The sequence below is a fragment of the Miniopterus natalensis genome, chromosome 14 (assembly GCF_054644295.1).
Source record: "Miniopterus natalensis isolate mMinNat1 chromosome 14, mMinNat1.hap1, whole genome shotgun sequence".
NCBI lineage: Eukaryota > Metazoa > Chordata > Mammalia > Chiroptera > Miniopteridae > Miniopterus > Miniopterus natalensis.
The window spans coordinates 42,216,091-42,227,889 of record NC_142094.1 but is presented as its reverse complement, the minus strand read 5'-3'; the positions used below and the strand labels follow the sequence as shown (position 1 = coordinate 42,227,889).

The following is an 11,799-nucleotide window of genomic DNA, read 5'->3' as shown; positions in this document are numbered from 1 at the left end:
CTGGAGATTTTAGTTCCAAGGCATATGGAAATTTCCAGATGCTCATGAAAGCGTATTCCTCTGAAGGAACCAATACTGCTGAGTCCCCACACAGATCACTCCCTGCTCCTGCCCTTCTCAAGTAGGCAGAGATGCGCTGTGCTGCTCCAGCACCCCCCTCTGTAGGAGCAAACAAGAACGGAGAAACCGCAGTCTGGCATCCTTCAGTTAAGGAAACCCCTTCAGAATTTTCTTCTGGAAGTCTTAGAATTTAGACTTATGCTATGAATTGGGCAATATTATGGAGCATGTAGAAGGTGTCATTCTTGCTTTTTGAAAGAATATAGTAAATTTTCAAAGCTCTCACACATTGTGTTCTACTTTTCTACTAGTAAAATAGATTGCTCAGAATTTTAAAATAAGAACTTAGAATCTGGGTCCTATACACTCAATTCATCAAAAGTGGGGCTGATTTATTAGGGGGTGGGGGGACCCAGGCATCAATATTTTTCTAAATCTTTTTTAAAGCCTTCAAAATTTATATCTCTAGCTCTTATTTCTTACCTGGACTTAGAAGGATAGAGTTCAGAAACTGATTTTGTAGTTTTCTCTATTCCCTCCACTTTTTTTCATGCAGAGTTCTCATAAATCCTTAAAAATCCTTTTGGGCCTGTCTCCATCAGGGGCCAGCAGAATGTAGAAAGCACACCAAAATTGGGTGACTTGAGGAGCTCCTACTTAAAGTGGAGTGAGCAGGTTTAGGGAAAATAACAAAGAACTGTACTGTGCCCCATGGCTAGCAGGAGAGCCACTCCAGGACTGAGGGGCAGGGAGCTGGGTGGCTACCTGACTCAAGAGAAGGAGCTACTTTGTGGGGCCCTCCTGATGGTAGCTGTGGCCTTCAGTAGAACAGTGTAGCCAATTTACGGCCCAGCAGGGAGGGAATGAGGGAAACTAATACCTCAGCCTCACTGCCCTCAGCCTTCAGATCTCCTACTGGTGTCACCCATTGGCTGAACCCACCTGGAAGCCAGAGGCAAGTGAGCGCCTGGACGCAGTTCTTGTGGATCAGCCTCCTGGAGCACAGCAGGATGGAGAAGGGCAGAGGACACACCTAGGAGGGGAAGTGGAAGACACAGTGCATGCTTATCCTTCCGTGTCCTCAGTCTGTCCCAGGTTGAGATCTTTTCTCAAAACGCTGCATTGGAAATTATTTATTATGTTGTTTGATATCAGTATCTATCAGGGTAAACATTTATAGTTTGTGATATCAGGAGATTTTTTAGCAAAGTATGTCCAGACTTGTAGATATGCTGCTTATTAAAAATTACTCAAGTTTCCCAGGCCTTCTTTCACGCTCTCACATTTTATGACATACATTTAAAAAAAGTCTTTTTATTGTGGTAGATATATATAGCATAAAATTTGCCATTTTACCATTTTAAGGGCACCTTTCTGTGGCATTAAGTACACTCACATTACTGCGCAGCCATCACCACCATCTATCCTCAGAACTCTTTCATCTTCTCAAACTGGAATGGTACCCATTTCCCCCTCCCCCACCCCTGGTGACCACCGTTCTACTTTGTTTCTGTGAGCTTGACTACTCTTGATAACTCATGTTAGTGAAATTATACGGTATTTGTCTTTTTGTGACTTAGCATACTGTCCTCAAATTTCATCCATGTTGTAGCATATGTCAGGTTGTCCTTCCTTTAAAAGGCTGAATAATATCCCATTATATAGATACAACACATCTTGTTTATGCGTTCATCTACCAGAGGACTCTTGGGTTGTATGATACACATTTTTAAATATTATCTTATTTCTGAATATGAATGCATTCACTCTCATACTTTTAGCTTTTACACGTGCAGCCTGATGTCTCACAAATCTACAGGATGATGTCAGAGCCCGGCTGTAGGAGCTGAGACGTGAAAGGTGAGGTGGGCAAGAACAGGAGAGGCGGGCATCATTTGGAGGAAGAATTTAAATGTGTGGGAAGACAGGAGAACCCACCATGGATAAGAGAAATAGCATGTAAACAAAGGAATCAGCTCTGGACAGAAAGAGCTTTAGGGCAGCAGAGAGTGTTCTGATTGGATAGGACTGCACTGAGGACTACTTATGAATAAGTGGGGTGAGATACGGTTAAAAATTTTGAAGTTTGCTGTAGCTGGTTTGCTCAGTGGTTAGAGCATTGGCCTGCAGACTGACTGAAGGGTCTCGGGTTTGATTCCGGCCAAGGGCACATACCTTGGTTGCAGACTAGGGCTTGTGGGAGGCAGCCAATCGATGTGTCTCTCCCACATTGATGTTTCTCTCTCTCTCTCCTTTCCATTCTCTGAAAAGCAATGGAAAAAATATCCTTGGGTGAGGATTAAAAAAAAAAAAATTTGAGGTTTGATTTATAAAAAAGTACTTGCCAGACAAGTTTAGAAAAGCTGGATTAAAAAGGGTTCTTGCCCCAGCCGGTTTGGCTCAGTGGTTAGAGTGTCGGCCCACGGACTGAGGGGTCCTAGGTTCAATTCTGGCCAAGGGCATGTGCCTCAGTTGCAGGCTCGATCCCTGGCCCCGGTTGGGGCATGTGTGGGAGGCAACCAGTCGATGTGTCTCTCTCACATCAATGTTTCTTTCTCTCTCCACCCCCCTTCCACTCTCTCTGAGAAACAATGGAAAAAATATCCTCCGGTGAGGATTAAAAAAAAGAGGGGGGGTCCTTGGCTAGATTGTCTCGGTCTTTGATATACTAATATATTTCATGCCCCTCCAAGACAGAATATGGTTTATAGCCTTCCTCAAGTGCCTCTCTCTCTCTAAGATAAGCCGGAGAATCTCTTTCTAAGATTGGTGATCAATGGTCAGGTTATCTGCAGTTTTTTTTTTTCCCCTCTGTGGGGGTCAGTACTTTGGGATAGGAGTCCAGTTGCTTAGGACAATAGAGGAGAGTCTAAATGCTCTTGTCAAGCCACCAAACAGGATTAGAGAAGAAATATTTAAAGAATACTGGGTTAAAGGTCATCACACAATTAGCCTACCCAGTAGAGCCATATTTTTAGCCTGCATGGGAATTTGACTCCATTTGGCTTGATAAATATTTATTGACTATATGAAAATAGGAAGCCCTTGTAAATTCCTAAGCAACTGAGTAAAAATCAACAGTTTCAAAGATTAACCAGGTTCACTGACAGATTAGTGGGGAGAAAAAAATGATATCTTTGGCCAAAAGGAGAGGAAAATGGTACTTCCTGAAAACCCTATAAACAAGTAATAAACAAGATAGATATACTGGTGTACTGGGGGGAAATGTCTCTGGTTTATTTTTAAATGCATCAAAAATAAAATAAAAAATATTTGAAATGCATAAAAAATAACATGGGTTGATAGATGGATAGAGATAGATGATAAGTGATGAAGTGACTGCAGTAAGATATTAATGGTAGAATCTAGGAGATGGGTGTAAAATTTTTTCACCTTCACTGTTTGAAACTTTTCATAATAAAATGTTGAAGAGCCAAAGACAATGGAAGTCTAGAATATTCTGAAGGAGAATCGGTGAGATTTAAGAGAAGCAGTGTTTATAGTAAAAAGAACTCGGGCATTGGAGTCAAATAGACCTGAGTTCTGGTTCTGGCTTGGCTGTTTGCTAGAGAGTTAAATGTATTGCTGAGTAGTGGCACGGGGACTTGAACCCATGCACCCTGCTTGGTTCTAGTGCCTTGGTCTTTACCTTGTAGTGCTGTGATGATACGAGCTCCTGGCTCAGTGCCTGGCACATGATTAGATTCTCAAGTGGTAGCTGTTGCCATTAATTAATGGACCGTCTGTGGGCTGCAGAGAGGAAGTAAAGTCTAAGATTTTAATATTTGATCTGGAAGATTTGTATAACACTGTTATGCAAGCTGGAAGGTAAAACTATTTGTGGAGAAGAGATGGTTTAGTTTTGTGTTTTTTTAAGTGAAAGCAAGTTTATTGAAGGAGAGACAAAAGCTCCTGCTGCAGCTAGAGGGGTCTTGACCAAGTAGCCTGAGATGGTTTAGTTTTAGGTAAGTAGAAGTGTTACCGGGGAGATGTTAAGAAGACCTTGGTTCTCGTCTTCTTGAGGGAAAGATTTCAGTGCACGAGACAAAGAGTAGAAAAGAAAGCAAGAATTGGTTGGTCGCAGCAAAAACATACTTAGAATGGTGAAACAAGGAAGGTGCATAGAAGTTAACAGGAGAGCCCAGGCTAGGCTGCTTTGGCTCACTGGGAAGTCAGAGAGAGAGAAGGGGGCCTTTGAGACAGGTTCAGGAGGTAGGCCAGGGACGAGCTGCCTCTGCCCATTGCTCCCCTGGTTGCAAGTCTCGTGGGGTCCCCTTGAAGAGGAGAAGGAGATGGCACTGGTGTCTTCCCCGGGGGCGGGGGGAGAACTTGCATTGGGACCTTCATTTTCAGGGGTTTTAAAGGCAGGGTGTTTAGCGGGGAAATCAGGGGTGGATCAATAGAATATTCATTAGCTTTATGCTGATGTACCAAAATGAGATTTATTATACCAAAATGAGATTTATTATCTGAATTTTGTCTGTCCTTGGGTGGGGTTGGCAAATGGCACTAATTGGATTTCTGTTATCTGTTCCCTGAGTAGGATGACTTTATCTATCCTCTAGCTGGGGAGCAGTGCAAACCATTTACTCTCAGTGTCCTTGGTTTAGGAACGATAGGATTTACTAGGTGGCTGCAAACTGCTGTTTAACTATCTGTCTCAGTTTCCCTATTCCACTTGTCCTGGAATTTTCCTAGCTTTTACTATGCTGTAACAGAAATAGAGATTTTTATATGAACAGTTTCATATATATTCCTAAAGTTCAATAAATCACTTGCTCACCGAGTATTGAAGAGTGTTGTATGTGCTGAGCACTGCTCTAGACTAGTGAACAAAACAGACAAAAATCTCTATTCTTATAGAGTTTTACATTCTACAAAGGTTTGGAGAATTAGGATTTTTCTATTTCCAGTTCTGAATGACTGCAAAGGTGGAAATGCAGGCATTCACCAGCAAGAGAAGGGGGGACATCAGAAGCACACCTCTGATGTCCCTGACACCATTGCCATGAAGGCAGTTATTTCCTCTGCTTTCTCTTGAGCCCATCTGTGTTCTGATTTCCTCTGCAGTTCTTTTCACTTCCATCTGGAGTTGGTGGAACAGCTTATATAAGCTATTTATGACTGTTTTAAAATGTATGTTCAGGCTTCTAAAATGGGCCAGATAGGAACAATTATAGCTGCTTTTCATAGTGTAGTCTATGAACAGAGAAGACTGAGATGAAATTCATGATATTTCACAAAAAACGAGGACGTTAAGATCTACTTTCTTGTCTCATGCATGAATCCTGTAATTTAGCCAGGCTCTGACTTCAGCGCCTTTCTAGGGTGTGTATCTCTCGGCAATTACTCACTCATGCCAATAGGGTAGGAAGTCAATCAGTAACAGTATTTACTGAGCCAGACCCTCCTCTGCTTCTGAGTCATTTTCTGGTAGAGCAAAGAAGTTCTCAGGGAGGAGCTTTAACTCTTTCAGATGGCAAAGGTTACTTCTCGGTGTGATAGGGTAGCTCTCTAAGTCATCCTGTAGGGCTTATACTAATTCTTTGCTTGGTATTTTAGATAACGAGGTATATATTTAGTCTGATAGTGAGATGGAATTTGAGAAAATGTAGAAGGAAAATAATATCCACCTTGTCCCAACCTTGAGTTGTTTTAATAACGTATAGATGGCTAAGAAGTTTGCAAAATACTATGTTTGTTTTAGAAAAAAAATATTTATGACACCACCCTTCTGTGGAAATCTGACATCTGGCAGCTTCAGCCCTTTGGAAGACAGCCAGAAACTAAGAACAGGGCCTCAGAGCACATAATAAATAACTGTTGAAAAACTCTAGCACTAACACATGTATTTTACCGTCACAGAAGAGTTTGTTAGCCTCTCATTTGGAGCTTGTTTACTTTTTATTTATCTGGGAACTTTGAACAATTTTGGCCATGTATGTGTGGTCCCCCTTCCCCAGGAGATTATAAACAACAATCTAGGAAGAGGTTGGAAATGTTGACAGAGGAGATAAACTGATAGCAGAGGGAAGGCTGACATCAAAAGAGAAGGACCTAGAAGCTGTACAGTACTGGTATTATGTATTACAACACAGTACAGTAATGTATGGTCTTCATAATGAACTTGCATCCATCTGCCAAAGAATAAGTCATGTGCGGTGTCTTCTTTTGAAGAAGACAGAGGGATACATAGTGTGTCTTTTTAAACAGGGTCCAAGTTAACCAAGTTTTGACATGTTGAAATGGTAAATTCTGTAGTGTTTATATACTTGAAACAGCACACTCTCTAGTGATGCAGTATCAGTGACACAGATTTGAGCTTGTAACTGATTATGGAAATGATGTTTAGTAATAATTGCTAACATTTATGGAGCATCTGCTGTACCAGCCCCATCCTAGGCTTTGGAAGCAGAGAGATCTGGGTTCCCAGTTCCATCTCTGACTTGCTGTTGTTGCGGAACCGGAGACGTTCACCTTATGGAAAGACCAAGGGGCACTCGGAGGCTCGGGGTTCAGGAGGTTTATTTTATGCTAGTGGGCCCAGAGGAGTCCAAGTCCAAAGTCTGAGGCCTGAACACCATCGGGCTAGGAGTTATATACTGTCCATGCTTCTGCCTACGTTGCGATAGGAGGCAGGGCTCACCTGTCTAGTTTGGCCCACGGGAAAGTGGTGGGGTGCAGGAAGGGGAAGCCCTGGGGGAACTGTCAGCCATTTTAGACCGAGTTTTCCCTTATCACTGTGTGACCTTGGACAGATTACATCGCCTCTTTTTTTTTTTTTTAATATATCTTTATTGATTTCAGAGAGAGGAAGCGAGAGGGGGAGAGAGAGAGAGAAACATCAATGATGAGAGAGTCATTAATCGGCTGCCTCCTGCACACCCCACACTGGGGATGAAGCCCCAAACCCCGGCATGTGCTGTGACCGGGAATCGAACCGCGATCTCCTGGATCATAGGTCAAGGCTCAACCACTGAGCCACGCCCTGCCGGGCTACATCACTTCTTTGAGCCTGTGTGCTCACATATAAAATTGGGAACCAATAATATATGATAGGGTTGTTGTGAAGACTCAGTGAAGAAAGTACATAGTACAATGCATGGCACATAGTAAGTGCTCATTAAATATTAGGCATAATAATAATTATTTTATCATCATCATCATCATCCCCTTGATGATTGTTATGAAAGTATGATTATTTCCATTTTTCTGAACAAGGAAACTAAAGCCCAAAGGGTTTATTTAGGTAATATGTCCAAGGTGAAATGGCTAATCAGTAGTGGAGTTGGGATTTGAACATTGGTCTCTTTCACTCATACTTTGCATTCACATTACGCTGCCTCTTCAGCCTATGATTATAATTAGATTTTCTATTAAAGAAAGTATGTGTTAGGAGAGGGCAGAGGATGTGGGAAATGTTACTAGCCACTTCTCTTTTCCACTATAGACCCAAGTCATCTTGTTATAGAAAAATTTCCAGTAACACAAAGATGATAAGTTTCACTCAGCAGTACAAATTAAATATGAAATGTTTAATTGTGTTGTAAAATATATATTATGCAAGATTCATTAAAATCTTAGCACTCTGCATTAATATAGTGAACTATTTATCACATGCCTAACATGTTTGTCTGTATCATTTTTTTAGATTATAAACTTAACAGAGCTATAACCATCTTTTTTTTTTAATTGGGCACTTAGTGCTTTTTTATGTGATTATAGTTATATGTGAGATGAAAGTTAGAATCCTCATCTCTGCCAACACCAAATGAATACTTGATAATTAAAGAAAGAAAGAAAAATAGACTTGGGGCCTGGACACTCTGGAGGTCTTCAGCTACTCCTTGTAAAAGACCTAGGGAGAAATAAATGTAGCTAATCAGGGCTGATTGTTTACAGGTGGGCATTTGCCCTCTATGTATTTATTTCCTCCATTTCTGTTGCTTAAACATGTACTTAGGCTCCCTGGCCACACATGTCAAAGTCATGGACACATCATCTTGTTATAGCACAGACACCATAGCAGTGCACTGATACTATGCAAGGTTGGGCCATGCATGTCTTTGAACTGAAAACACATTCTTGAGCTGGTCTAATGTACAAAATCTTGTCTGGAGTTGCCTTGCACATAACCCGTTTTTTGTTCTTTTAATGAATTTTTATTTTTTCAGTATGTTTGAAATCTCAGCTGCTGAGGCTCTCCTGCTGCTGTTCTTTACGCCACGTTACTTTTTTTTTTTTGCAGACACCATCTCTGTAGGTAGGAGCCAGGATGCCCTCAGTCTGAATCCTGGCCCTGCTGCTATGAACTAACTCTGTGAGCTTGGACAAATTAAGTTTTCTAACTTGCTGAGCCTCAATATTCTAATTTTTAAGATGGTTATGGGGAATAAATGATATGCCATATTTAAAATCCCTACTTTTTAAACATCGTATTTTTAAAATACTCTGTTTGCCTGGTACTTGAAAAATGTTAATTTCCTTACTGCCCTCTTCAGTATATTGAAAAGTCTGTATTTCCCCACTTGTATCTTTTCTATCACTCACAGGTATAGGTCACTTTTTTTTTTTTTCAATTCCAGAATGACTTTGAGAATCAAATGAAAAATGTATCAGGGAATTACTATTTTAAAAGAAATAAATGAGACTACTTTGATATTTTTAAGTATAAACTTTTTATTTGCTTAGCTTTGACTTTGCTATAAGTATCTTTATAGCTTAAGCTTTATCATTCTCAAGATATAGATCTCTATTACCATGTCTTAAATACTTATGCTTTCCCATTTATTTCGACTCTTCTCTCCAGGTTATAAAACATGGAGGCTGGCTCAGTGGTTCGAGCCATCTTTGACTTCTGCCCTAGTGTCTCAGAGGAGCTGCCACTCTTTGTGGGAGATATTATTGAGGTGTTGGCAGTGGTGGATGAATTTTGGCTTCTAGGAAAGAAAGAGGATGTCACAGGTAAGAAGTTCATAATTCTTCATGTACAAAATGGACCACAAGCCCTCCCTTCTTTCCATATTAAAAATAAAGATTAAATGAGAGGCCCAAGTCCATAAACTTCAGAATCCTTTTGTTTTCCATATGTATTTAATCTGATTTCTGCCAGCAAGGAGAGAATGTCTGTTAGTATTCCATCTCTCCTTACTGGCTTCTTCAGAAGGTTGAAATGGTCAGTCAGATACCTGCTGCCCCCAGCCCAGTTTTCTGTTTTCTTTCTCATCACTTCCGAGCATTAATATTTTTCTTCTGAAAATATGCATTATCCCTCTTTTTAGAACTCCCCTCTTGTTTGCCTTTTTTTTTTTACTACCAGCTTTTATCTGATTTATGGAACATAGGGCTTCTCCACCTTGTTTTCTCTGGCTGTCCTCTTAACGTTTTCCAACCTTTCTTTCATTCTTTTAAAGGGAGCTGATGCACCCTGTCCACGTCTTCCTAGATCCGTGGTTCGCCCAAATTTATTAAAGCTATCTTTTCCCCTAGATGCACCTACCTCCCATTTTCCACGCACCTGGTTTCTTGTCTTTTGTTCTTTAAAATATATGTTAGCACCAGTTTCTTTGATTAATTAGCATAGGGAAAGGAGGAAGTTTTTCCCCCCACTATGCCCCTGTATTAAATCCAATCCTTAACTTACTTGCATATGTTTATGTAAGTCTGGGTTGGAATATGTCATATAGTCCTTAGAACAGATTCTGTTGACACCCCACATTTGGTAGATAATCAGTTATTTCCTAGTAGAAATGACATCTCAGCTGAGACAGAAGTAATGAGTAGGAGCTAGCCAGGCAAAGAGGACAGGCAGAGAGAATTGCTTGTTCAAAGGCCCTAGAACAGGGAGAACACTGAGGGACTGAGGGAAGTTCAGTATGGCATGAAGTGTGAGTGGCTGAAGAGGGGGATGGTGCCCAAAGATGAACAGAAGTTATCTCATGGAGGACAGTGTGCGCCATGGTAAGGAGTCATGGAAACCATTAAAGTGCTTTAAGATTGTTATCAGATTTTTAGGGGCTGCGCTGCCCCAATGAGGAGACCCAGAGAGACCCTGGGGTGGGTGACACTGCTGGGGCCTCCACCTTGATTTCTACAACCAAGTCCAGAACTTCTGACCTGGAAAGTACATATTTTTAAAGACTGGAAACTGGCGGAATGATAGAAGCATCTATGAATGACCTTAGTACTGCTTTCATATGGAGCTTACCGAAAGTACAAGTTTAGCTTGTTTGAAGTTGCTCAGAGGTAGAAGATGGTATAGGGGGGATAAATGGTGATGGAAAGACACTTGACTTGGGGTGGTGAGCACACAATACAATATACAGATGATGTATTATAGAATTGCATACCTGAAACTTATATAATTTTATTAACCAATGTCACCCCAATAAATCAAATTAAAAAATAAAATAATCTGAACCCTTAAAAAAAAGAAGTTGCTCATTTTACTTTGTTCTTTGGCAAAGCTGGGTCTAGTGTGCCTGTTGTAAGTGGTAGACTTTCACAGTTAAAGTCTTAACTTCCATCAAGGAATAAAACTGCCCTTGCAGAAATTTTCAGGTCCTTTTTGTTATGCCTAAATTGCTCTTAGAGTCCAGTATTTCTTTTAATTATTTATAGAAAGAATCTATGTCTACTGCTGAGTTATTGGAAACTGTACTATGTGCTTCAATAATTGTATTAAGTTGCACAATAGCAGTGTGACATTAATATGCAGGGGGGTAAATATCTGAGGTCTCAGATGACTTCAATGCCTTTGTAATAAAGGGTAAAATAAACTTTCTCAGGGTAAAAGCTGTCTCATGAATTGTGATACTCATTATGAGGGTTTTAATGTCCCTTCATTGGATGGAGTGCTTTGTAATTTTAATTTTTAAATGGTGTTTGGGATCCTTGGAACATCTAAATAAAGAATTATTAATGGCCTTAGCCAGTTTGGCTCAGTGGTTAGAGCATCGGCCCACAGACTGAAGGGTCCAAGGTTTGATTCCCACCAAGGGCATGTACCTCTGTTGCAGGCTTGATCCCCGGCCCTGGGATGTGTGCGGGAGGCAACCAATTGATGTGTCTCTCTCACATCGATGTTTTCCCCCCGTCCCCCACCCCCACTCTCTCTGAAAAGCAATGGAAAAAATATCCTTGGGTGAGGTTAAAAAAAAAAAAAGAATTATTAATGATTTAAAAATGATTTTTATCAGATTTTTAGAAAGCTCACAGCTGCAAATTGAAGGATGATAGGAAGGGGCAAAACCGAAGGCAGGGAGGCGGAATGGGTGGTTGAAGTAATCTAGGTGAAGGATGCTGATGGCTTGGACAAAGGTGGTGGGTCTGGAGGTAAGTGGACAGATACCAGAGATATTTAGAAGATGGAATCAATTAAAGCTTCTGATGCTTTTCAACTGACAGGCCTTGTCTCTCTACCACTACCTATCAAAACCCTACCCATCTTTAGACCCAAATTTTATCTTTTTCATAAAATTTTTCATATTCTTCCTGACCCATTCTCTCTCTTAGAAATCCCATAGCAATTGGTGTACCTATATTGTGACACTGGATTTTGGAATTGGATTTTTGTTTATATCTGAACTAGATTTTGTTTGAACTCGATTTTTAGATCTTTGAGGGCCAAGACTGTCTTACTCACTTTTCCCTCTGCAGTGCGCCTTACATAGAGCGATACCCAGTAAATGCTTATTGGATTGAATTGTATTCTCAGTGAGTTTTTAATTGGGCCCTATA

The 11,799-nt window shown here is 40.7% G+C and overlaps 1 protein-coding gene across 3 annotated transcripts in view; it reads left to right on the top strand.

The window, feature by feature from the left end:
- The first annotated feature begins 1,131 nt into the window (after positions 1-1,131).
- Positions 1,132-11,799, top strand: part of DNMBP (dynamin binding protein) — a 69,945-nt gene continuing 59,277 nt past the window's right edge. Inside the window, exons 1-3 of one of the 3 annotated variants that reach the window (XM_016219973.2) lie at positions 1,132-1,155; positions 8,309-8,380; positions 8,870-9,024. In XM_016219973.2, the coding sequence (XP_016075459.2) occupies positions 8,880-9,024 (145 nt within the window). In that variant the 5' untranslated portion in view covers positions 1,132-1,155; positions 8,309-8,380; positions 8,870-8,879. Of the gene's footprint in view, positions 1,156-7,035; positions 9,025-11,799 lie in introns of those variants that run through there. The other 2 variants (XM_087824501.1, XM_087824500.1) reach the window with 2 other exon arrangements.